Source organism: Mesocricetus auratus, unplaced genomic scaffold, assembly GCF_017639785.1.
Source record: "Mesocricetus auratus isolate SY011 unplaced genomic scaffold, BCM_Maur_2.0 Super-Scaffold_100023, whole genome shotgun sequence".
In the NCBI taxonomy this organism is placed as follows: Eukaryota; Metazoa; Chordata; class Mammalia; order Rodentia; family Cricetidae; genus Mesocricetus; species Mesocricetus auratus.
In genome coordinates this window covers 4,154,352-4,181,366 of record NW_024429204.1, presented here as the reverse complement: position 1 = coordinate 4,181,366, position 27,015 = coordinate 4,154,352, and the positions used below count along the sequence as shown (strand labels likewise).

General features: G+C 42.3%; 1 protein-coding gene across 8 annotated transcripts in view; it reads left to right on the top strand.

Moving 5' to 3' along the window:
- Ubr5 (ubiquitin protein ligase E3 component n-recognin 5) overlaps positions 1–26,173 on the top strand; it is a 101,299-nt gene extending 75,126 nt beyond the window's left edge. For 3 of the 8 annotated variants that reach the window (XM_040730503.1, XM_013115282.3, XM_040730500.1), the window contains exons 39-59: positions 389–657; positions 826–1,037; positions 3,201–3,431; positions 4,006–4,079; positions 5,565–5,737; positions 5,820–5,933; positions 6,787–7,007; positions 8,036–8,156; positions 8,239–8,343; positions 10,144–10,387; positions 12,698–12,809; positions 13,057–13,201; positions 13,994–14,124; positions 16,232–16,292; positions 17,668–17,843; positions 18,327–18,411; positions 20,412–20,567; positions 20,853–20,966; positions 22,215–22,359; positions 23,736–23,821; positions 25,562–26,173. In XM_040730503.1, the coding sequence (XP_040586437.1) occupies positions 389–657; positions 826–1,037; positions 3,201–3,431; positions 4,006–4,079; positions 5,565–5,737; positions 5,820–5,933; positions 6,787–7,007; positions 8,036–8,156; positions 8,239–8,343; positions 10,144–10,387; positions 12,698–12,809; positions 13,057–13,201; positions 13,994–14,124; positions 16,232–16,292; positions 17,668–17,843; positions 18,327–18,411; positions 20,412–20,567; positions 20,853–20,966; positions 22,215–22,359; positions 23,736–23,821; positions 25,562–25,774 (3,188 nt within the window). In that variant the 3' untranslated portion in view covers positions 25,775–26,173. The remainder of the gene's footprint in view (positions 1–388; positions 658–825; positions 1,038–3,200; positions 3,432–4,005; positions 4,080–5,564; positions 5,738–5,819; positions 5,934–6,786; positions 7,008–8,035; positions 8,157–8,238; positions 8,344–10,143; positions 10,388–12,697; positions 12,810–13,056; positions 13,202–13,993; positions 14,125–16,231; positions 16,293–17,667; positions 17,844–18,326; positions 18,412–20,411; positions 20,568–20,852; positions 20,967–22,214; positions 22,360–23,735; positions 23,822–25,561) is intronic. The other 5 variants (XM_005072641.4, XM_005072640.4, XM_040730501.1 and 2 more) reach the window with 3 other exon arrangements.
- The last annotated feature ends 842 nt before the right edge of the window (positions 26,174–27,015 follow it).

Below are 27,015 nucleotides of genomic sequence, written 5' to 3'. Positions count from 1 at the left end.
CACTGTCTGCTTGGGATGGATGATTCTTCGTTGTTGAGCTCTTCTGTGGATATTAAATAATATTAAATTGTGGACATTGTAGGATATTAAATTATACCCACAGCCTTTACCTGGTAGATGTCACTAGTGTCCCCAAACCCGACTTTGGTCTCCACGCCTCCAGTTGTAACAACATATTTGCCAAATGCTTTCTTTGGTGCTGGTTGTGAAGTACAGAATTACTCCTGGTTAATAATGTATAATTACTTCTTGTCCACCGCAGCACTTCCTCATTGTATAGCTCATGTGCATATTGATTGATCATTTAGATTTGTGTGAGCATGGACAGTGGATGGCAGTAGCAGTTAGCAGCATGTTAGCTAACGATAATTGTCCTTTTTCCTTATAGCGAGTTCTGCGGGTTTGATTTATATTGATCCTTCAAATTTACGCCGGAGCGGCACCATCAGTACAAGTGCTGCAGCCGCAGCCGCTGCTTTGGAGGCTAGCAATGCCAGCAGCTACTTAACATCTGCCAGCAGTTTAGCCAGGGCTTACAGCATTGTCATCCGACAAATCTCGGACTTGATGGGCCTTATCCCTAAGTATAATCACCTAGTGTACTCTCAGATTCCAGCAGCTGTGAAGCTGACTTACCAAGATGCAGTCAACTTACAGGTATGAGACCATTGCACAGTTGCTTCTTAGCCTAAGTGTCTTCCCATCACTTAAGGAGAATTTCAATATAATGGGAATATTACAAATACTTAAGTGTTGACATACTGTTACTGTATCAAATTCAGCTTTGTGTGGACAGTGTTGACTATTTTAGTTTGATCTTCATAGAACTATGTAGAAGAAAAGCTTATTCCCACGTGGAACTGGATGGTCAGTATTATGGATTCTACTGAAGCTCAATTACGTTATGGTTCTGCATTAGCATCTGCTGGCGACCCAGGACATCCAAACCACCCCCTTCATGCCTCTCAGAACTCAGCTCGCAGAGAGAGGATGACTGCGCGAGAGGAGGCCAGTTTAAGGACTCTGGAAGGCAGACGGTATGAAATTCTCCATATGCATCTGTGTGTTGAGTCAGAGCCCCTAAAATCCTAGGTTAGAAAATTTTAATTGCTCTTAACATTTAACCTCATCTTTTGGTAAAGGAGAACTACCTCATATTACTTGTTTTTGATAGGCAGTTTAAGCAAAATAATTTAGTTAGCAAAGTTTTTTTTTTTTAATCCATTCGTGTCATCCTAGGAATGTATTCCTAAAAACTATTGTTAGCCTCTGTCCTTGTTTCCAAATGTCTTAATTCTCTCTGCCTCCTTTTTTAGGCATCTATTTCTGGAAAGACTTGTTTCTGACTAGGACTGATCATAAATGCAGTTTGTACTTTAGGATGTGTGTGTGTGTGTGTGTGTGTGTGTGTGTGTGTGTGTGTGTGTGTGTGTGTGAGAGAGAGAGAGAGAGAGAGAGATGTGTGTGTGAGAGAGAGAGAGAGAGAGAGAGAGAGCGCTCCTCCCCCTCTCTTATCCTGTTAGATCATAAAATATATTTATGTTTACTGTGCACCTCGTGTTCAGTTATGCAGTATAACGGTGAGCTGCAGGCAGGGTCTGGGGACAGCAAGGGAGGAAGAGACGGAAGGAAAACATTGAGATACAGTTGTTGAGATGGGCAGGGCACCCTTCTCTGGGCTCCTGGGGCGGTGTACCCACCCACATGGTTCACAGTCCTGTCTGACCAGGCATCTGCATAGAATCCTCTTAGAAACAACACAGGGCTCTCACATAGGATCTTGATTGGGGTCAGCATCGTATGCCCCTACCCCGCCCAGTCATCGTTACATTATAATCACTTAGTGTGTGTAACTTACTCTCTTTTAAGTGTGTGATTCATTGACTCACTACACATTTGGAACATTTCATCATCTCTTTAGGAAATCTTGCACTTCTTTTTTTTTTTTTTTGTTTTGTTTTGTTTTGTTTTACGAGACAGGGTTTCTCTGTATTGTTTTGGAGGCTGTCGGTCCAGCCTGGCCTCGAACTCACAGAGATCCGCCTGCCTCTGCCTCCCGAGTGCTGGGATTAAAGGCGTGCGCCACCACCGCCCGGCCTTACACTTCTTAATGGTCATTCCTACCCTGTTTTCTATCTATAGATTCTGAACATATTATGTAAATAGAGTCAAACAATACGAATGGGCGTTGGTGGCGCACGCCTTTAATTAATCCTAGCACTTGGGAGGCAGAGACAGGCGGATCTCTGTGAGTCCAGCCTGGTCTACAGAGCAAGTCCCAGTACAGGCTCCAAAGCTACACAGAGAAATCCTGTCTCAAACACCCCCCCAACCCCCACCCCCAAAAAAAGAAAGAAAAGAACCATACAATCTGTGGTCTTTTTGGACTGGCTTCTGTCATTTAGCACAATGGTGTTTGGTTGGAACATTTCTACCTTTCCGGTCTTGTGCATGATGTTACACATCTCTTAAAGGTTTTGTGTGGACATTCAGTTTTGGTTTTATCTAGTTGTGGAATTGCTAGGTCATGTGATAATGGTGCATGCTTAACATTTTGAGACACTGCCAGACCGTTTTCCTAAAAGCGGTATTTGAGAGAGCTTTAGTTTCTCTATATCCCTCCCCCATCCTCACCCCCCTTTTCTGACCTAAAAGTAACTTTGCAATAGAGGATGGCCTTGAACGTCTAATCCTCTTGCATCTACCTCAAATGTGCTAGGGTTATAGACATAGATAGCCCGCCCATGCCACTCTAGTGAGTGTGATGTAAACGGAACTTGCAGTCCTCCTGCCTGAAGGGTGGGGACAACTCAAATTACACATCTGAGTTCATCATGGTGTTGACTTGCCAATGATGCTGGACAACTCGTTAGAAATGCAAATTCAGACACATCTAAAGAGCATTTGAATGCTCTGCTTTCTCTTATGGTTTATTTAATTTTAGGTTTATGAATGCTTTGCACATGTGAAGTACCCGAGGAAGTAATTAGAGGATGTCAGATCCTGGAAATGGAGTCATGGGTGGTTGTGGGTCACCATGTGTGTGCTGGGATCTGAACCCAGGTCCTCTGCAAGAGTGGCACGTGCTTTTAACTAATGAGGCATCGTTTCAACCCGTGGTGTTCACTTCTTAGTCTGTCATATAACAGACTTCATACGTGTGAGCTTATACACATCTTTTTTTGTTGGTGTTCCTGTAGGCGTGCCACGCTGCTTAGTGCCCGGCAGGGAATGATGTCTGCTCGAGGGGATTTTCTCAATTACGCCCTTTCTTTAATGCGGTCTCATAATGACGAGCATTCTGATGTCCTTCCGGTGTTGGACGTGTGCTCCCTGAAACACGTGGCTTATGTTTTCCAAGCCCTGATATATTGGATTAAAGCAATGAATCAGCAGACAACACTGGACACCCCTCAGCTGGAGCGCAAAAGGTATATCCATGCTTTCCTGGAGCGTTGTTTGAGAACTGCTTGCCTGGTGTTGTCTCTAAACGCATTGCAGAAGCTAAGAAAGGTATTTCATGTAGGAAACTGGGCTCAACCTCTACCCAACTGCTCTGTCATGATTTCTCATTTAAAATGAAAACCTGGAATCCAGTTAAACTTAATTGGTGAGATATTTGTGCTGAAGTTGATGTAGACACTCAATATTTCTTCAGTGATATTTATTTATTTTGGCTTCTGTTGGACCTATTTTGTTATTATAGGGAATTTGGCAGATCATTTTACTACTTCCCATTATCTGAAACCATATAGAGTAGTGTTGAGGGTGAGGTGTCAGACAGTAAAGGTGTTTGCCTAACCACCTGAGTTCAAGCCTTGGGTCTCACGTGGTGGTTTGAGAACCACCTCCTGCAGATTGTCTTCTGACTGGCGTGCGCATGCTGTGACACACTCACCCAAACTAGCACATGGGTTAGACACGAGAGGGTGGCATTTCTCGTGTTCTTTTCTTGCATTCCCTCCCCTCTGCTCTTCCTGAACGATGGACTCTGCTCTCTCCTAGGACACGGGAGCTCTTAGAGCTGGGCATCGACAATGAAGACTCTGAGCACGAGAACGATGAGGACACGAGTCAAAGTTAGTGCAGGGGCAGGGGATGGCTTCTGCCTCAGAGGGTTCCCTCCAGGCCTCTAACTGCACCGTTCTGTCCGTGTGGGGAGCTGACTTCCTCCCTTCCCTTCCCTTCCCTTCCCTTCCCTTCCCTTCCCTTCCCTTCCCTTCCCTTCCCTTCCCTTCCCTTCCCTCCCCTCCCCTCCCCTCCCCTCCCTCCCCTCCCCTCCCTCCCTTCCCCTCCCTCCCCTTCCTTCCCCTCCCTTCCCTTTCCTTCCCTCCCCTCCCCTTCCCTCATTTTCCTTACACATCCTCCTGTTATATATTTCATAATTAAGACTCAATTAATATCAATAGTCTCTTTTTCTTTTAGAATTTCCCATTCTAATTCACCATTACTTCAAATCATAGGAAATGTTAATTATTAATACTGATGAAGATTTAGTTATAGAAACTGAGAGAAGTAAGTTTTAAGACCACAGAATTGGAGGATCTTGTAGACCAGTGGTTTTCAACCTACCTGGGGGTCATGACCTCTTGGAGAGAGAATGATCTTTTCACAGAGGTTGCCTAAGACCGTCGGAAAACACATGTTTACTTTATGACTCATAATAGTAGCAAAATCACAGTTATGAAGTAGCAGTGAAAATAATTTAATGGTTGGAGGTGAGGAATTGTATTAAAGGGTTACAGCATTAGGAAGGATAGGAACCAACTGTTGCAGAGCCAACTTGTTGTTTTCTATTATCTTAGTTGGGAGTTAAAGATTGAAAACCAGTAGTCCACTTTCCTGTTTATTATTCCCAGCTAATACTTTGGTTAGCTTAGGGAAAGACAACCACTCTGGGTTTGGTTTTTGGTTGTTGCTTGTTGTGGTGGGTTTGGCCTTTTTCTTTCTCCTTTTGAAAGTCCAGTCGTAGTCCACCATTTCCGCAGCCTTAGTAGACACCGCCAAGACTTTGTTCCGTTAAGAGAGCGGCTGCTGGCATGCCCGGCACAAAGCTGCTCGACAGCAGCTCCTTGTTGATTTCAGGGTGGACGCAGACGGTGAGGTTGTGGATTCTTTGGTCTCCTTTTGTGTCACCAGGCTGAGCCCTGCACATGCTCAGGAGCCTAGCTGCATGTCAGCCTGTTCTGTGGATCTAAAAAGAGGGTGGGTAGAAGACCCCTGTCCAACACAGAGTGGAGCAGTGTTCATTCCGCTTTCATCCTTAGATTTCTATTGCTGTGTGATTATAATGCACTCAGTTCTTTTGGATGTCACTTACAAAGCACATCAAATGCTAGCTGTGCTATCACACAGACCTTTAATGTCAATACTGAGGTAAGTAGGGGCAGGTCAGCCCGGCCAGCCAAGGCTGCCACACAATGAGACTGTTTCCAATCCAGCCTTTAACTTGCTTTCTAGTAGATAAACATTTTCTAAGAGCTGCCAAGCATTTTGGACTGAACAGATTGATTTTCTGTTACCCTTTGTACTTACTTTTTTTTTTTTTAATTTTTAATGTTTAGGTGCTACTTTGAATGATAAGGATGATGAATCTCTCCCTGCAGAAACTGGCCAAAACCACCCTTTTTTCCGACGTTCAGACTCTATGACGTTCCTTGGATGTATACCCCCAAACCCATTTGAAGTGCCTTTGGCTGAAGCCATCCCCTTGGCCGATCAGCCACATTTGTTGCAGGTGAACTAAACAGGCCCGATGCTCTTTTACAGCTGGTTTTGAAGTGTTCAGTCTAACTGTAATATGTCTTGTTAAATTCCAGCCAAATGCTAGAAAGGAAGATCTATTTGGCCGTCCAAGTCAGGGTCTTTATTCCTCATCTTCCAGTAGTGGGAAATGCTTAGTGGAAGTTACGACGGACAGAAATTGCCTCGAGGTAAGATAGTAAAAGTTTACGCTGTATTTGTTAGTTAGCTCTTTTCCCAGCATCCAGATTTGAAGAGATGCATTAGTTGAGAATATTTTATGTCTCTCTATAGTAGAATTGCCACAAGGCCCTTCTATAATAGAGCTGTTCCTTTGATTGACTCTGTCTGCTCTTTTCACACATCACATGTCTCCTTGTGTACTTAGTGCTGCAGCGTGTTGTTGATGTATGCTGCTGAAAGCTTAGGTCTCCAGATAAGATCACTCGCTATATACGAGCACCTGTAATTTTGTCTTCAGATTTCCCTTGATGTGCTGAGCTACTTGAATCAAAAATAAAGATAAATAAGTAATGATAAAGATAAGTTAGTAATGACACCTCAGTAATTCTGTCTCTCCTGTACTGTCTCATTCTCTTTAACCCAGGAAAGATTTAGGTAAGAAGTAAGGCTTGAAGAGATTATAAATTTCAAGTGGGAATGTCAGTTATCACACAGCTAAAGTTTTCAGGTATATATGGCTGATTTTAGAGGTAAAAATTTATCCTGTTTTTGTAGGAAAAAATAGTATCATGTTTAAAGGCAGCATGAGAGAAGATAGTTGAATAGATTTTTACAATTAAGCGGTAAAGGAGAATGTAGGAGACTTGGTACTTTGAAAATGCTCTAGGCTGCTCTGTTGAGTGCGTTGGATTTTGTGGCCATCCGAGGACGGGTTGACAGGAGCAGACTGCATTTGGTGGTAGAGACTGTGAAAGGGAGGGCTGTCATGACTTAACTCTCGTAGGGTTTCTGTGGGGCTCTGTTTAAATTGAAAACGTCTTTTCCCCCTAATGTGTAACTTCTAATCCTCAAATTGCCTAGGTGCTCCCAACTAAAATGTCTTATGCTGCCAATCTAAAAAACGTGATGAACATGCAAAACCGGCAAAAGAAGGAAGGGGAAGAGCAGAGTGTGCTGGCTGAGGAAGCCGAGAGTTCAAAACCAGGGCCGTCTGCTCACGATGTTGCCGCCCAGTTGAAGAGCACTTTGCTCGCAGAGATCGGACTCACCGAGAGTGAAGGGCCTCCCCTTACATCGTTCAGGTGAGCCTCTGTGCGTGTGTCAGATTCTAGTTACTGCCACTCCTGTGGTTTCCTAGTTTACTAGCGGAGAGTTAAATATTGGTGAGCTTTCTGGACTTTAGCATAGATGGTCTTCCTTTTCATGGATTGAATTTCCAAGATGCTATCTATTTTTCTTACTGTTTAATGCTGATTTAACACATTTTATCAGCAGTTGAGATAAGGGGGACATGCAAATACTAGAAAGAGTAGAGTTTTCGGGATCTCATGTTTAATTGGGTTCACAGATGTGTGTCTGGCAGATAGGTTTTTGTTTACTAAGTAAGTTAATAGCATATATTGTTGCTCAGTGTTCATGATCACTAAGTGATTTGCTGGCTCTTGTTTATGCCTTAGTTTTTTTTGCTTAGGTTAATGAGCTAAGTTAGCTAATGAACAGGGTGCTATGTATGGACACTGTCCGCCAACTATAAGGAGTACGGGATAATTTCTATCTTAGTAGCCTAGACTTTGAGTGGTTAGGCCAGGTTGGAGAAAAGAATTGAGGTCTGAAGACCAGTTAGTAGTGGTTCCAGCTGGTGAGGACGAGGGTGTTAGGTTGGCACCTAGCTTAAGGGGTGGGAAGAAAGGCACGTCGAAGGCGGGTGGCGGGATGTCTGCGGCGGGGAGGAGATGGCGCTGATGGGCATTGTTGCCAGGAGGCCACAGTACATCATGCCCGTGTTGGGCTCTAATTAAGCATCATTTGTATAGGTAATAAATGAAAGTTCTGGAGGTTGTGGAAGTGGAGATGGACATTTGACTCTGAAGATAGAAGATGCCATAGTGATGTGATACTAGTCAACACACACACAGACACACACGCGCGCGCGCGTGCACACGCACGCACACACGCACACACCATGGGAAGGGTCTTTCATGAAGTAGGATATGGCTTGAAATAATTAAGGTATCAGAATATTAAAAGCCCAAGAAAGGTACTGCTATTGACCAGAAGCCTGAATTTGGGGAATTGGCTAATTCCTTCCTCCCCTGTTTGACGTCTGCAGGCCACAGTGCAGCTTCATGGGGATGGTCATCTCTCACGACATGCTGCTGGGACGCTGGCGCCTGTCTTTAGAACTGTTTGGCAGAGTTTTCATGGAAGATGTGGGAGCAGAGCCTGGATCGGTGTGTACTTTATGCTCTTGGATTCTCTTCTGCACGATAAGAACATGTTTCAGTGACTAACTGTTATGTTTTTCATTTTAAGATCTTAACTGAACTGGGTGGTTTTGAGGTAAAAGAATCAAAGTTCCGTAGAGAAATGGAGAAACTGAGAAACCAGCAATCAAGAGACTTATCACTAGAGGTAAAGGTATTTATCCTTTCTAATCTATAGTATGCACTTCACAACATGGAGATATTAAATAGATGTCTCCCAGCATCTTTTATAGAAGGCTCTTTTTTTTTTTTAAAGGTACTTTTGGACTGGTAAGATGTTTGTCACACGAGCATGAGGACCTGAGTTCAGATCTCCATGCTCAGTCAGGATGGTGTGTTTCGTACCTTTGATCTTTCCACTGGGGAGGCAGAGACAGGATTCTTGGTACTCCTTGGTCAGCCAATCTTGCTGAAATCAATGAGAACCTCATCTCAAAAAAAAAAAATAGGGCAGAAAATGATAAAGGAATAAACCCCAGTGCTAACCTCTGGCCTTCACACATGTGAAGCATACCTGTGCACATGTATGTACAGACACATGAACATGAACTTAAAAACTTCTGTGGTATTGAATTCCATTCAGACTATTCTTTTTTTTTTTTTTTTTTATATTAATATTTTTTTTATTTTCCATTTTAAATTTAGATAAGAAACAAGGTTGCTTCACAAGTCAGTACCAGACTATTCTTATTGGTGCATAATTTGCTTGTTTGCTGGCTAGTGCTGTGTCCTTTTTAGTGCCCGGTCCCTTTAATATTGTCTGTAATTGCCTTCCTTGTTACTTTCCGTGTGTGCCATGTGCATTTCCTGCCACAGGCCTGACAGCGGCCATTCTTTAAGAAATCACAAGGTTAAAAGTGGCTCAAGTTTGAGGTTACACATTCTACTAGGTTGGTTGTTATTTCTAGAGCTTTAAGAAATTATTGTGAAATTCATAGTGAGAATTTGAATTGAAGATATCCTTTCTTCTAGACTGAATATTATTGGTGGATAATTTGTCTTTATCCCACATTTTACAACAGTCTTATAATTACAATATCACTACTACCACCAATAAAATGTTTTCTTTTTGTTGGTTTGAGATAGGGACCAGCACTCACGAGGTAGAGGCAGGCAGATCTCTGTGAGTTCGAGGCCAGCCTGGTCTACATAGTGAGTTCCAGGACAGCCAGGGCCAGACAGTGAAGCCTTCCCTTTAAATAAATGAATGAATAAATAAATAAATAATAAAAATGTGCACCTTTTAACGGCCCATTTATCTGTGTGTGGGACAGGTCAGAGCATGTGCGGTGTGGGAAGACAGCCTGGAGGTGTGACTGTACCCTCCTGTCACGTCAGTTCAGGGGTTGAGCTTAGCTTGTCAAGTTTGTGCCTGTGGCCAATCCTCAAATTGTTGAAGTTGTTTATCAGTCCTCAATACCGAATGGCTGCGTGTGCTGGAATCTCCAGCATGTCATTTTCACACTTAGATTTTCTGTCCCCGAGGGAGCTGAATGTGTTTCCGCATCAGTAGTTTGAGGCCCTCCTGGGCTACAGGATAAATTCCTGCTCTCTGGTGAATCTTCATTTTTTTCATTCATTTTGTTTTCCTTAGGCAGGGTTTTTCTGTGTATCTTTGGCTGTCCTCGAGCTCACTCTGTAGACCAGGCTGGCCTCGAACTCAAGAGATCCACCTGCCCTGCCTCCCAATTGCTGGGATTAAAGGCGTGCGCCACCATGGCCTGCTCTGTGAAAGAATGGATTTAATTGAGTGAAATTCCATTAGCCCTATTTAATTAATGTGCAGGACAGTCTTTACTTTGAGAAGTGGTGTATTTAGAGTGTAAAAGCTTCTGAGAGCTCAGATTTCTTTGTGGTATTTAAACTATCCAGACAAAGGTGAGATTCTACTTTTAGGTGGAAAACCAACCCCGTGGTTTCTAGCATGGATTTACTGTTTGGTGTATTATAATAGGTCGATCGGGACCGGGATCTTCTCATTCAGCAGACCATGAGGCAGCTCAACAATCATTTTGGCCGCAGATGTGCTACCACACCAATGGCTGTCCACAGAGTTAAAGTCACCTTTAAGGATGAACCAGGGGAGGGCAGTGGGGTGGCACGGAGTTTCTATACAGCCATCGCCCAAGCATTTTTATCAAATGAAAAATTGCCAAATCTAGATTGTATCCAGAATGCCAACAAAGGCACCCACACAAGTAAGTACTCTAGATTTCAAGCGTCCTAATGATTACTCTTGTTTGTCATAATAAGTGGTAATCATGACTATATGTGTATACATTTATATTTTAGCTAGTTTTATTCTAGAGTATGATTTAGTCTTGACAAAACTACTTGGATTGACAGTCTGCTTTTTACTGCAACATGCTCTTGGATGTTTGCGGTCACGCCAGCTCCTGTCCTTGTTGTTAGGTGTTAAGGTGACAAGTTGTGAGCTCCTCAGTGGCACTATACAAACTCAGAGAGGGAGTGTTCTGTCAGCCTTGTAGGAGTTGCCAGCTATTGAAGAGAAAACAGAATTCTCTTGGGTAGGCTGTTTTAAGGTTGACTCAAAAACATGCTCCAGTCCCACGAAGTAAAGAGTTTGAGGCCACGGGTAAACCAACTGTCGCTATGCGTATTACTTTCATTTCAGTAGGATTTTTTCCCTCTTTAAAAGTAGGGCTTTATTTTTTACCATCTTGGAACTTTGCAACCTAGTTATGAAGCCAACTTTTGGGGGCTAGAACTCTTACCTAGTTTTCAGTTCTAAAATGTAGAGCTTTATGACAATGACAAAGGTCTAGTAATCAGTAATGTGTGCCGAGTATAGTCAGAAGGTCTCCAGTCTTGTCAGTGGGTGGATGGAGTAATTGGTCAGAGGAAGTTCATAGAAATTACTTGGGCTCCATCCGTACCTCACTGGCCATGTGTACTCTACCCCCACGGAGATGACTGGGAGATAGACGGTGTGAGGGGCTGGCTGATCAGATGGAGAGCTCACCAGCCTCGGCCATCACTTTAACCATTTAAAACGATGAAAGCACATTAACAGATTTGCATGAGGAGGCCTGGACAATCCTAACGTTTTAGAAATATCTTTATCAGACATCATTAAGCCATCCATACTCAAGGACGGGTGAGATATTAGTAAAAGGGGCTTGTTGCCAAGCCTGATTCCCTGAGTTTGATCCCCGGGGCCCCTGTGGTGGAAAGAGAGGACCCAGTCTTGTGAGTTGTCCTCTGACCTCCACACGTGTTGTGGCATGTGTATGCTGTCTGTTGGGTACAGCAAATACACAGATGTAATTTTTAAAAAGAGTGACAAAAATACTGCAGTCAGATTGAGTATTGGAATTTCATAGTAGCTAATGTTCTGGTGGTCTACAGTGCTCAAAGCCAAAACTAAGAACAGAAAAGGTATCCAGTGACTTTGACTGTGTAAGAAATTTTAGCACTGTCTATAATGAAATCAATCCAGTAGTAGTTGTTACATATTATCTCGTAGTTTTGACATGACCAGGAAAAGTAGTTCATAAATATTAAAGTGAGCTTGTATGATGTGCCGTGTACATTCATTCTATTCTGTACAATTACCAGTAACCCTTAAAAAGCAAGGAGACGGCGAAGTGGTCTAGTAATTGTCTTGCTGTGACAACAGGAGAACCTGAGTTCACATCCCCAGCACATTAAAAGCGGGGCATGACTTGTATGGGCTTATAACCCTGTTATGGGATGGCAAGTTTCAAGTGAGAGAGTGTATCTAAAGTGTCCAGTGGTAGATGTCTGATGCATGAGCGTAGGCACATGGGTGTACATACAGACAGTGCACGTGCACCAGAGGGGGAGCGGGTGGGTGGGTGGGTGGGTGGGTGGATGGATGGATAGATAGATAGATAGATGGGTAGATAGATGGATAGATAGATGGATAGATGGATAGATAGATAGATGGATGGATGGATAGATGGATAGATGGATGATAGATAGATGGGAATGGATGGATAGATAGATAGATAGATACATAGATGGGTAGATAGATGGATGGATACATGGATAGATGAGTGGGTGGGTGGGTGGATGATGGATAAATAGATGGATAGATGGGTAGATGGATAGATAGATAGATAGATGGATGATAGATGGGAATGGATGGATGATAGATAGATGGGAATGGATGGATAGATAGATAGATAGATGGGTAGATAGATGGATGGATAGATGAGTGGATGGGTGGGTGGGTGGATGATGGATAAATAGATGGATAGATGGGTAGATGGATAGATAGATGGGTGGGTGGGTAGGTGGGTGGATGGTGGATAAATAGATGGATAGATGGATAGATAGATAGATGGGTGGGTGGGTGGGTGGGTGGGTGGGTGGATGATGGATAGAGGTACAATGACAGACAGGAGGATGCACTGGCAGTGTGGGTGGTCTCCAGCAGCCACACCTGTGCTCTGTCCTTCAGCATTGATGGAACATAATCATTGTGCTTATTTCAGTGGGCTGACTTTCACCTCATCTTCCAGGTTTAATGCAAAGACTGAGGAACCGAGGAGAGAGAGATCGGGAAAGAGAAAGAGAAAGGGAGATGAGGAGGAGTAGTGGTTTGCGAGCAGGCTCTCGGAGAGACCGGGATAGGTATGATGGATTTTACTATTTACTCAGTCCCGACATTTTAGACTCGGTGGATAAAGACTTGTAAATCAATGTGAGATTTGGAATTGGCAGATGCATGGCAACAGTAGTCAGACTAATGAATGGGTCTGATTTAACCTGGGGATTTACTTTTAATTTTCTTGTTGAAATGCATTAGCTGCATTTACTTTTGTTTAAAATTTCTGGGCACTATGGGCAGTCTCTTGAGAGTCTAATCTTCTTTTCACAGAGACTTCAGGAGACAGCTTTCCATCGACACCAGGCCTTTCAGACCTGCTTCTGAGGGGAACCCCAGTGACGACCCTGATCCCCTCCCAGCTCATCGGCAGGCGCTTGGAGAGAGGCTTTATCCCCGAGTCCAAGCCATGCAACCTGTGAGTCCTGGGCACTGCCGTACCATTAACCGGATGCGGGCGCTTTGAGCTAAAGTTAGTCACTAAAAGCTACTTAGAAGAAATGAAAGTGTTGCTTGGAAGTAACTGTACAATTTGAATCTTTCCCCCCCATAAAACTTAGTTTGAGACAATTTAGTTCTGCCCGATTTGAGTTTCTTTTCCTTTTGTGTTAGAGAATTAGCTATGATTTATATTTATTTATATTTTTACCTACACAAATTATCGTTACTTTTTGAAATAGATACAATCTGTTAGCAAGCTGTAGCTAAAACAAATGGCAGTTCTTTAATGATGATAAAATAGCTCAAGGTTTCAATTTGAATATTTTACTAAATTTCTCTCAGTGTGAAACCTGTAAACTAGTTGTGGGTTTTTTTGTTTTGGTCTTTATGTATTATGTACGACATTATAGCCGAAAGACTAATGAAACAGAAACTCAATTCTGTCTCTTGCCGTAAGTCAGCCTTAAATAAAAGACACCTTTCTCCCTTCCTTTTCCCCCACTTTTTCAACGAAAGTGTTTTTGGCTCTCTGAAGAAGACAAAAATGATAGAAATTGCATGTATATTTACCTAGAATTCAAATAGAGATAGACTGTCATTCTAACCACAACAAAACAAATGCATTCCTTGTCTGAGTTGTCTGATTAGCTTGCAGTTTCATAAAAAGCTTTATTAGCTCTCAAATTTGTATTGAGCTTATTTCTTAGCTTCTCTTGACTGAAGCCTTGGAAAGCAGAGTTGATGAAGTAGCTTTGTCCGTCTTGCATAGGCATTTGCGAGTAAGATCACTGGCATGCTGCTGGAGTTGTCCCCTGCTCAGCTGCTGCTCCTCTTAGCCAGTGAAGACTCCCTGAGGGCAAGGGTGGATGAGGCCATGGAGCTCATCATCACACATGGAAGGTGAGTAGCACGCACAGCTGGAGGAGCAGCGCTCTGTCACACACTGGTCTCTGTCACACACCGGTCTCTGTCACACACCGGTCTCTGTCACACACGGTCTCTGTCACACACCGGTCTCTGTCACACATCGGTCGGCTGCTTCCTTCATCTCCAGACGGTGCGCTCTTCACACACATCTCACAAGACTGCAGCGTGCTTAGGAGCACCTGCTGATCTTCCAGGGGACCCATGACTGCCACCCCACTTCCAGAGGGCTTCATGCCTTCTGTGCTTAGTGCACAGAACAACACTCATACGTGTAAAATGAAATAAAATCTCAGCGAAGTAGACTACCTTTTCAGTTTTTTAAAAAGTAGTATCTCATAATTCCTAAATGCAGTATCTTAAGTTTTCGTGCTTTCTTGGGTTATAAAAAGGATCTGACATGTAGAATTGTAAGCTAGCCTTGAACCCTAACTTCCTGCCTCAGACATGTGAATGCCGGGTTTTACAGCTACCATGTCTGGCTTAGAAACTGTTTTGTTTAGAAGAAGCATATCTGATATCTACCTGAAGCACAGCTCACGTCCCCCATTGGGAGCACCGCAGGCAAAAGACCACATTATGCTCAAAGAATCTGTGCTAAATCTCCTAAATTCCTGTGTTACAGATATTTCTTCTAGCGCTTCAGATTCACCTTAAAATTTTGTGCAAGTTGTTTCTTTAACTTGAATATGAAATCTAAAAATACCAAATAGTCCCTGTATTCACTGTGACAAATGTTAGGAAGATAAGCCACACTTAGATGGGCTTGTTCCTGCATCCAGTTTGTAGCATGGATTGTTTTAAATGAAAATTTATGTGGTGCTGTGTGAACCTCACACATGATAGGTATATTAGTCTGTTCTGTTGCTGTGAAGAGACACCATGCCCATGGCAGCTTTTACAAAGGAAAACACAATTGGGGTTTGCTTACAGTTTCAGAGGTTTAGTCCATTATCAGTCTGGCAGGGAGCAGGCAGGTAGGCGAGGCACTGAGTCCTATGTCCTGATCCACAGGCAGCAGGATGGGGAGGCGGCACTGGACTTGGCTTGGGCTTTGAAACCCCAATGACACACTTCATCCAACAAGGCCACACCTCCTAATACTTCTCCGATAGTGTGCTCCCCGCCCCTCACCCCCACTCCCGACTAAGCACTCAAATATCTGAGGCTGTAGGTGCAGGCCACTCCTGCTCAGATCATCGCACTAGGACCACTGCTGCTGCCGTCCAGACTTGAGCTGTGTTAGCTACAGTTATAGAAGTAGTGTAGGCAGCTAGGCTGAGCATCAGCGCTCAGCAACCACTTCTCAAGGCCTTCGAGTGGCCCAAGCCAAAAGCTGTGCATCTACTGATAATTTCTTTGGCCACTGTTTTCCTCTGGATTTATTTATTTGTTATGTGTAGGGTGTTCTGCCTGCAGGCCAAAAGAGGGCGCCAGATCTCATTACAGATGGTTATGAGCCACCATGTGGGTGCTGGGAATTGAACTCAGAACCTCTGAGTCATCTCTCCAGCTCTTTCTCTGGACTTTTAATTATTGTTTCTTTATTCTTTGCCTTGTCTCTGGAACTGTGAGCAGACTGATAATAGCTTAGTCTATTGTATAGAAAATTGAAAGTTGCATTTTTTTAAATAAGATTTTGTAAAAGTAAGTAAGCATTGCTAATATAGTACTTTCTATTGAGCAAAACTGAGGTCTGGTTTTATGGAGTGAATAGTAATTGTGTGTAAGACTTATGCTAGAGATTTGATTGCTGGTATAATTGTGTTCTAAGCATTTCCCTGCAATTTCTGCATTGCTCACTTTGTACTAAAGTTTTAACATCCTAATAAACACTTATATGCTGTCTTAGCCATCTCTTAAATTGTATGTGTGACCATTAGTAGGGTTTTTTGGGTTTTGTTTTTGAAACATGTCTTAGCAGTATACCGTAAGTACTGACCTCAAGTTTGTTATGTAGTGCATGCTCCCAGGTACTAGGATTATAAGTGTATTCCATGGTTTTGAGCTAAATTGGTTTTTAAAATGTGTAATAAATATGAATGGATATTTTGGAATGTAAAAAGGTTTCCTTTATTTTCAGGGAAAATGGAGCTGATAGCATCTTGGACCTTGGGTTATTAGACTCCTCAGAAAAGGTACAGGTAAGGGATTTTCAGTACATGTGTTAATGAGCAGTTAAAACAATCAAAAAGGGAGATATAGGGGAAGGAAACAGGATTTAGGATGATGTCTTTGTAAATAAAATTTATGATTTGCAGTATAGAAAGACAACTATGTAGTTTATTACAACTGTATATTACTACAGAGTCAAAATAAAAAGTTGAGTTATATATTAACATAACACCAGCCACTTGGTTGAATTAATCTTAAGTTTGGAGATCCAGTGTAGAATATTAGGAGCCACTCCTCCAAGAGGCTGCTGGTGCCAAAGATGCAAATAAAACAGTACAGCACTTTGTGGGCGTGGTTAGTTTATTTCTTATATTTCACAGTTAATCTTCTAATGCTAGCCAAGAGAATATTCACTGTAACCTCTTTCATTGGTCACAATAGAGAAAAATCAGTGTAAATGCAAAACTGAATTCTGAACAAATAAATAGTAGCAACTTGACAAACTTCGAGGCCAGGCTGGACTACCAAGTGAGTTCCAGGACAGCCTGCAAAGCCACAGAGAAACCCTGTCTCGAAAAACCAAAAAAAAAAAAAAACTCAACCAAGAACCAGACAGGACTGACCAGTTCTTCTCAGAAGAGAGTTTGTCTGAGATGGTGATGAAGTTCTCAGTAGGAAAACAAAGTTTAAAAAAGTTTTTGGAGTACAAGTACAATCCCCCAAAGGAAAAAAGCCAATAACAAAATGAATATGGCAGGTAGAAAACAGATCTCAGGTATTGTCTCAGGGTCTGTGGCAGTAGTAAAAGAGCGATGACATTGATGCCTTTGGAAGACAGTAGGAAGAGCCCTGGCTGAAATAGTGGTGGAGAAATGACTTTTCTAAGATACAGACTTCAGGCAGACTGCACTAAAACTGTCCAGACCCAATGAAATAATAGAGAAAACAACAGAGGCCATCATTGAAATGCTGAAAGAAGTGTCAGTGCAGAGCTGTATAGCTGCTGAAAACACCTGCTAGGCAGTAAGGTGAAGAGGGCGCGGTTTGTGTTGAAGGTTAGGGCTTTCCTCTAGCCAGTGCTGGCATCACAGGCCTTTGCTTTCTGCCTGGTTTGTGCAGTAGAGATGAACGTGGGCTTTGTGCTTCCCAGGCACGCCCACCCCCCACCCCCCGGTCACCCGAGGTTCCAGTCCCAACTGTTTTGTTTTAATAACAGAAATTAAGGTTTAGCATACTTAAGGTTTGTGCAGTGTAGCTCGGAGTTTAATGTTAATATTGTGATTCACATGTAGATATGAATGCTCTTCTGGTTGCTTTTATTCTGAAGGATTTCAGAGAACCATTTCTTAGATTTCATTTTTTAGATGCGCTCAGGAGCCTCACCTCTCATGACTTTGTTATCAGGAAAACCGCAAGCGTCACGGCTCCAGTCGAAGTGTAGTGGACATGGATTTAGACGACACAGATGACGGAGATGACAACGCGCCCCTGTTTTACCAACCTGGAAAGAGAGGGTTTTATACTCCGAGACCTGGCAGAAACACAGAAGCAAGGTTGAATTGCTTCAGGAACATCGGCAGGTAAACTACCTAACTGTCTTTAATATTTGAATGTGGTGATCGGACCCAGGGCCTTGTCGTATCCTAAGCATGCTCTCTACCACTGAGCTGCTCCTCTAGCCCCAAGTGTTCTGTGTAGCCCGGGCTGGGCTCCCAGGGCTGGGGAGGTAGAGGTGCGTCACCACATACCCTGGCTAAAAGCCTGTCAGCTTTACATTGGATATGCGCTCTATTTTATGCCAGAAATGAGGCTTCGAGAGGTTCTCAATATTATATATATTAGCTTTAAAATTGGATATGCGCTCTATTTTATGCCAGAAATGAGGCTTCGAGAGGTTCTCAATATTATATATATTAGCTTTAAAATTGGATGTGCGCTCTATTTTATGTCAGAAATGAGGCTTCGAGAAGTTCTCAATATTTTATATATATATATATATGTATTGTGGTGCTAACTCTACAATTAGTTTTGAATTTAAATTATATTTCTGTTCTTATTTTTAGGATTCTTGGACTTTGTCTGTTGCAAAATGAACTATGTCCTATCACATTGAATAGGCATGTAATTAAAGTGTTGCTTGGTAGAAAAGTAAGTTTGATGCCTATAACTGCTTTTGCAATTGTAAACATTTCTTTTGCAAAGTAATGATGGTACCCTATACAGTATTTCTCAGTTTGTGTTAAAGCATTCTAATCATAATTGCCGAGTATTTAATGACATTGTTGAAGTCTTTGAATGTGGGAAGATGGCACGTAAGAGTTGGTAACGGTTATGGTTGGTTCCTGACAGACCTGGATCCTACTGAGGAGCAACCCCCCCTGACAACTTTATAAAAATACTAGGCTTGGCACTGCAATTGGTCACAAGTGGGTGGTGGTAGAGTATAGTTTTGAACAACATTCCAACTTGAAAAGTACATAGAAGTGCCGCAGAGGGGCCAAAGAGAGTAAATAAATGAAGCAGACATGCTTAGTATTCCTCTGGCTTATAAAATGGCATTATTTTCTCCATGTGTTGGCGATCTGATAGCCTGGCAAGATTAGCATGTGCTGCTAATTCCTCGGCTGTATCACAACAATGTCTAAAGTGTTGTAAAGACAGCAGAGTCTTTCAGAGGTGGCTGTACCATACTAAGTGGTTTTTATTAGCATGTTAATTATGCAAAATAATAATAGGGCATTTCCACCTATGTCCACAAAGTTATTTTGGTCGTGTCCCCATTCTGCTTGTGTTGTTTTGCCCCTTCTTCTGCTTTCATGTCTGACTAGAACCGTGGGTGTCGTTAAGGTTGTTGACAGGAGCGTGGCACTTGGCCAGTGGATAAATCACTGAAGAAACTGGCCTGTCCTCCACCATCGGCCAGTAATTGTATAAATTGCTAGGGAGGTGTGGGTGGTCACTGTGATCCCCTCAGGTCCCTGACCAGTCTAAGCAGGCAATCCCAGCTGTCCTAAATGATAGCTGAAGAGCGCGCTACGCTCATCAGTCTCTGTACTGCTCCTTTCTCTGGCTTAGACAGACAGACGGACACACACACACACACACACACACACACACACACACACAGACACGCCCCAGCCTACTTCTTACACAATAGATTCTGAGCCTTGGGTAGTATACAGATGTCCCATTTATGACTGGACAGTTAGCACTCGTTCTTAGTGCTTTGACTAGGTGATTCTGCAGTCAAACTGACCACTGCAGAAAGAAATTTCTCTAACAGAGGCTGACAGTAGTGCTAAATGTGTGTCATAAAAAATTATTGAGAAGACGATTTGATAGGTATGACGAGTCCATTCAACAAAATAACTACAGAGGCCTCTCTTCCATTAGGGCCTATGACCTCACATGGGTGTTTGGTCACATTTTAGTATCAAATTAGCTAAATCACTGGATACTGCTTTCTCTCTAAATGAGCCTATTGTAATGAGAGGTATATATTTTCCTTTTTAGTTAGGACCACAATTTAACCGTTAACATGTCAGGATAAAACACTCTTGTGCATAAAACGAGTGAATATCAAAGCTCTTAGAAATAAAGGTGTTGGGATGTTAACTCATGAGACCCGGTGTACGTCAGCTTAACTCAGTGACGTGACCTTAGTAAGTGACGCATCTCTGAGAGCAGTTTAGTAAGTCCTCCTGCCGTGTACGGTGGCCGTCAAGAGCACGTGAGACAGTCAGGAGCCAGCTTATTCACCTCAGCGTGCTCAGTAAATAACACTGGCTTTCCAAATTAGTTTTGATACTTAGTTTTAAAGCGTGCTGTTGGCTCCACCTCATGGTAGTTAAATTTAGAAATTCCTGTTATGAAAAATTAAATGAATTATCAAAGCCAAAGATTTACTTTTTTCCCTCTCTCTCTTTAGAGAAGTTTTGTGTGTTTTGTGGGAAGTTCTCTATCAAGTTAAATACAATTCGGGCTGGGATATAGCTCAGTGGTGGAGCGCTTACTTAGTGTGCACACGGCTCTGGGTTCAATCCCTGTCGCTCCCCTGCCCCAAAGGTACAGGCTATCACACATTGTAATTGACCGCTGGCTTGAGAAAGGAGGCTGCTTTCAGATTGTCTTGTGTGGTTGTTCCTTAGGTCAACTGGCACGACTTTGCTTTTTTTGACCCTGTGATGTATGAGAGTTTGCGACAACTGATCCTGGCGTCTCAGAGTTCAGATGCTGAGGCTGTTTTCTCAGCCATGGATTTGGCGTTTGCGATTGACCTGTGTAAAGAAGAGGGCGGAGGACAGGTAAAGCAGATCCCTGCTCGCTGGTGTTGCAAGAGAGTTCACTGGGTTATTTGTGGGGAGAGCATGCACACATAAGAGTGAGCGCTGCAGGTGAACACAGAGGGGAGGCAGGAATTGGCAAGACAGACTTGAGGCAGGATTTTTGTACGTATGTATACCACAGAGTTTGCACCACTCAGATATTGTCAGAATTTTAAATTCTACAATTTTAGGAAATGAAATTCTCATGGGCTGTTATTGTTTCTCAGAATTGCTTTTACATGTCACTTCTGATTTTTTTCATAGGTTGAACTCATTCCAAACGGTGTAAATATCCCGGTCACTCCTCAGAATGTGTATGAGTATGTGAGGAAGTATGCAGAACACAGAATGTTGGTTGTTGCAGAACAGCCATTGCATGTAAGTATTCTCTAGAAAAGTATTGTGTCGTGTGATGAAGCTGTTTTGGCGTTGTGGTAAATTAGCCCAGTAATCTGTCTACAAAAGGCCCAAATCTTCACATGTAAAGTGAACCTACAACTGAAGTTGAGAGGCGAGACTAAGTACTCATTTTCTTTTGGATGTAACTGTTGGCAGCTGTGTAAAGATCAGAAAATCGTTCTGGTGAGCGAAAGTTGGAGGGAGCTTGCAGGACTGAGTGTAGTTCTTTAAGCGTCCCATCACCGCCTGTGTCTCCTAACCTAACCTAGGATTCGCTGGACTCAGTCATCCTTACTAAACGCAAAGACACCCTAGCTACACAAGCAGAGGAACCTGAAGGGTTGCAAGTACAAGCATCACCAACATCTGTTTAGGGGAGTCCAAGTTGTCCCAGCCCAGGTGTTTATTGGTGGCTGGACCTGAAGTGTTGGCTGCACACCCAGACGTGATTGCTGGCATTTTAGAGGAACACATGTCGTCACAATAGCTCACTGCGTGGCTAACAGCGCTAACAGCAGTGGAGAGGGCATTCCAAACAATGAAGTTCTCAGGACAACAGCCAGCTCTGCAGTCAGTGCTTTTCTAGAAGCAACACACTGGACCTGTAATATTAAAGCTTTCCCTTGCCAGGATAAAGCTTCTGTAAATTCAAAAGATGGTGGCTCAGAGGTCCTGAGTTCAATTCCTAGCAACCACATGGTGGCTCACAGCCATTTGCAGTGAGCTCTGGCGCCCTCTTCTGGCCTGCAGTCATACATGCAGGCAGAACACTGTATACATATAAATACATAAAAAATGAAAAAAAAAGCAAATTGAAGACTGGTGGTGATTCTTGTAGGAATGGTGCTAAGTTCAAGTTAATACTCTACCATGTTCTACTGCTCATTAGCGGGTTACTCAGTGCTTCAGTGCACTGGCTTCATTCTCTACAACACGAGCACGATGAACAGTTGATGAAGGGGAGGCACCTGGGACAGCTCTGGGTACACTATTTATTCGCACGCAGGGTCGTTCTGGACTGTAGGTTTTGGATTTGAGTCTGGGGGTATGTTGTTACTGTGCTTTCTCTAAGGTGTGCTTTTGCCAGACTGAAGTTATTTATATAGTGTAACAATGTCAGCTCTCTACTGCACATAAAGCCACTAGGTGACTTCTGAACTGTAGAAACCGATGCCATGGAAAATAAAATACTGCTTGCAATAAAAGAAAACATTTCAAATTCTCTAGGCAATGAGGAAGGGTCTACTAGATGTACTTCCCAAAAACTCGTTAGAAGACCTAACAGCGGAGGACTTCCGGCTCTTGGTGAACGGCTGTGGCGAAGTCAATGTGCAGATGTTGATCAGCTTTACCTCTTTCAATGACGAGTCAGGTAGGACTGCGCGTGCGTGCGTGCGTGCGTGCGTGCGTGCGTGCGTGCGTGCGTGCGTGCGGGCGGCAGGTGAAGCGGGGCCCTCTCAGACCCCAGGCTGTCCCCGAGCCCTGCAGATGAGAGTCGGGGTGGGGTTTTTTTTTTAATTGCCTTAAAGGTATGATTAGATGAAATTTAACATTTTGATAGCTTAGAGTTAGATTATTCTTTTGTATTATGGGAGGCCTACGCAGGAGAATCAAAGTTTAGGCCAGCCTCAGATACATAATGAGAACCTGCCTAAAAAAAAAAAACAAAATGTGTGCATGCATGTACACACACACCCCCAAACAAAAAGATGGGTATAATTTAGAACACAGTAAATTGTTTGTGGTATAAGATACATGACTTTTACGTACTAAAGTAACAATAAGTGTTCTCATGTTTGCTTTGTACATTTATAACAGGGTCGCTTTTTTGTAAAGACACACGTCACACGATGAATCTAGAAGGGAAAAAAGTGATGATAATCTTTTGCAAATAAGCTTTATCTCAATGTTTAACTTGCCCTGAAGTTGTTTTATTTAAGCTTTTGAAGTTGGTTGAGAAGGTCGTAGCTGTACTATAATTACTACATATGTGAATGGTAGTTTTTTTCCCTTTTGTTTTCTATAGTGGCCTCCACCAAATTATGGATTTTATTTTTATTTTTCGATTTTTTTGAAACAGGGTCTATATAGCACTGGCTGTCCTACAGCTCACTTTGTAGACCAGGCTAGTTTTGAACTCACAGAGATCCCACTTGCCTCTGCCTCCTAGTGCTGGTATTAAAGGTGTGTGCCAGTCCAAATTGCAGGAAATTTTAAAATATTTTTCCCCCTCTTTATCCCCTTTGTGCTTGGTAATTTATAGGTAGCTACGTAGTGGGTTTTGTGACACATTTTAATGTTGGTACTTAGAAGAACTTGATTCCTTTGACAACCAAAACTGTAGAAGGGGAAACAGACAACATATATAAAGATGTCTGGTCAGCAGCACCTGCGTCATGAAACCTTTTAGAAAGGTGTCTGAGGTGTCCTCTCCCTCTCCTTGTGGACTCAGTGAATGAATCTAAGTTTGCCTTTTAAGATCTTGTGTGGCTTAGAAACTCAGTCATTACACAAGGAGACTCAGGTTTACTGGTGCATTTCATGTTGTGGGTTATTGCTTTGGGTGATGACAGTTTTCCTCTACTCATTTCAAGTCAGGATTACATAATTAATTATGAAGGTTTTGAGATGTGCAATTTCCTATTAGGAGTTAGGTGTCTTAAATTTTACAGTTTGTCTTTATTTATGTAAGAAGTTTACAGTGCTAAAGAAACAGCGTCTACTGTACGTTCTGACTCTCTATTCCAGGAGAGAATGCTGAGAAACTCCTGCAGTTCAAGCGCTGGTTCTGGTCAATAGTAGAGAAAATGAGTATGGCAGAGCGACAAGACCTGGTAAGTGAAACGTTTCACAAGGTTGTGGGAATGGAATGCAAGGGTTTTGTTCTGCTCTGGTGTTTTAGGAGGTGGGGGGTGGATTTCCCTCTTGAAGAACATAGTTTACTGATAAAAGCTCTTGTCACTATTTCTCTTGACTATCTTCTTTGGTTTTTTTTTATTTCTTTTTGATGTATACGGGTATTTTACCTGCATATGTGTCCATGTGCATGTAGTGTCTTCTAAGGACACAAGAGAGCGTCAGATTATTTTGTGTCATTGTGTGGGTACTGGGAATTAAATCCATTCTTTCAGGCTGGAGAGAAGGCTCAGTGGTTAAGATCACTGGCTGGTCTTCTAGAGGTCCTGAGTTCAATTCCCAGCAACCACATGGTGGCTCACAACCATCTGTAGTGAGATCTGGTGCCTTCTTCTGGCCTGCAGGGTTACATGCAGACAGAACACTGTATACATAATAAATAAATCATGAATGAATGAATGAATGAATGAATGAATGAATGAATGAATCCAGTCTTTGGGAACAGCATCCAGTCCTGTTATCCTCTGAGCCACCTCTCCCACCCCAGCTTATTCATTCTTGAAGAGATTTCTTACATGAAGCCTTTTCTTACTGTTAAAGAGACGGTGGGACCAGTTTTGCTCTGGTACTTGGGAGTGGATTTGTGTTGAGATGAGTTTCTTATACAATTATGTTTTAGGAAATAACCACAATTAAGTTTCTGAGCTACTCTGGAAAGTCAGATTGGCTTGCTTCAGTACTTAGTTGTGCAAAGTAAATGCCACAAATTAAATTCTGTCACAGAAAATGATCATCGCAGAGTGTTTTATATCCATAAAAATAAACACTTCTGCACAGAAGAATTTCTTTGGTATATTTACTAACAGAAGTAGAGTAACAGTTGACACTGCGCATTGTTTTCCCTGTTGTACAAAACAAATTGGTACTGGAGTTCGAGACGACTATTGTGGATTTTGATGTACTGTAGATATCAGCATTGATAACGTTGCATTATTTGCTAGTAGATAAAATGTGGTTGGACAGTCTGTGGGACTCTTAGTTCTTTTCTTTAGAAATGTTTTCCCAAGAAGAGATAGAGATGTTAGCTGTAGTGAGGGCCTCAGAGGCCACTGGAAGAGACTTGAAAGCTACAGTGTAACACCTGTGTCCTGAACCCTTTCTGATGCAGTTTAGTATAAGAAAAGAATTGTAAAACTAAGGGGCGTTTTATTTTATTTTTTGAGATTAAACTACATTGTTTCCTCCTTCCCTCCCTCAAAACTCCCATGTGTACCCCCCTGCTTGCTCGTTTCAAGTTCATGTGCACTGCGTGCGTGCGTGCGTGCATGTGTGTGTGTGTGTGCGCACGCGTGCATTGGTTCATGTTCCTAAGTGCGTGAGTAAAACCTGCTCAGGCTGTAGGGTTATGCAGATAGATGTTTTCAGGATAACCAGCTAGTGTGCTTTCTCTAGGAAAGACTATTTCTTGTGCTTTCAGCATCGCAGTTGTCTGTAGTAATTTATGCTGAAGCTCCCCCAACCCCCACCCCGCGCGCCAAAGTAAAAAATCCACCTTAGCATGTCTGTTGTTTTTTAGTCAGCTCATATTTGGGCAGTTCTGTTTATAAGGCTTTATTTTTAAACTAGGTTTTAAGCATCAAGTTGGGTTTATATTGCCAGAATGAAGGTTAACTATTAGCCTATAAAAGCCAGAGTTGTAATTATGTGTTCTTACTTAGGTTTATTTTTGGACATCAAGCCCATCGCTGCCAGCCAGTGAAGAAGGTTTTCAGCCTATGCCCTCAATCACAATACGACCACCAGACGACCAACATCTTCCTACTGCAAATACTTGTATTTCTCGACTTTATGTCCCTCTCTATTCCTCTAAACAGATTCTCAAACAAAAATTACTACTCGCCATTAAGACCAAGAATTTTGGTTTTGTGTAGAGTATAAAAAGTGTGTATTGCTGTGTAATATTACTAGCTAATTTTGTAGATTTTTTTCCCATTTGTCTATAAAAGTTTATGGAAGTTAATGCTGTCACATCCCCTGGTGGTACCTTAAAGAGATTAAATGCAAACATTCCTTGCTGAGTGTGTAGCTTAAAGGCCTGAGGAGCACTGGCATCTTTTGTCTATGATGGTCCGCTAGTCGCCAGCTTCTAGGTCTAACCCCAGCCAAAGATGACAGCAGAACAACATAATTTACACTGTGATTTATCTTTTTTGCTGAGGGGAAAAAATGTAAAATGTTCTGAAAATTCACTGCTGCCTTTGTGGAAAGTGTTTCAGCAAAGGTTCTTGTATAGAGGGAATAGGGGATTTCAAAATAAAAAATTAAGTATGTTCTGTGTTTCATTTTAACTTTTTTATGGTGTTTAATTTGTGGTTGGCTGTAATTGTGTATTATGTATATGGAACTTGTAAAAAGTTCTTAGCATTCGAATTTTAGAGACAAAATCACTTTTACCTATAAAAATGACTTTTATTGCGGTTACTTCAGCTGCACTGCGCTCCAGGGTATTAGATGACACCACTGATATTCCGCATGTGACTCGTTAGTTGGGAGAGGGCACTTTTTCTGTTGAGATGAGGAGGCCAGTGCACAATGCACACTCACCTTTCCTTTGTCCCCCGGTCTCAATGCAGTCAGACAGGCTTCTGCCTGTGCGTCCTAACAGGCATTTGTGCTAAGGGAATTCAGTCATGTATACTCAGCTGGGCACTTTCTGATAACTGTAAAATGTTTCATAGGATCATGATTACTGAAAATACATTTGGGGGAATTTTAAATGTTCCGTGAACAGCTTAACTACTTTTGTATCTAGCCTTAAGTATCTTGTTATATTTTACTTTTTTAAATAAATTACAGAAGAAATGTCAAGTAATATGAAGAAACAGTTTTTATTTATATAGTTGAACATTTTTTAAAGCTAGGGACAATGCACTGACATGGTTCTATTCATATATTTTTTTTAAGTTTATATATACATATGGACTATAAGAAAGTTTAAAAAACTAGTCCACATTTTACAGTTAGCAGAGAACCCCGAATGGCACCCAGCCAGGCCGTTTCTTTTTACAAATAGAAGTGATGTGTGACCATTAAATGGCACAGAAAGTTTGAGTTAACTACCTGAAAACTAAATGACAGGTTCTTCCCTCCCTCCCTCCCTCCCTCCCTCCCG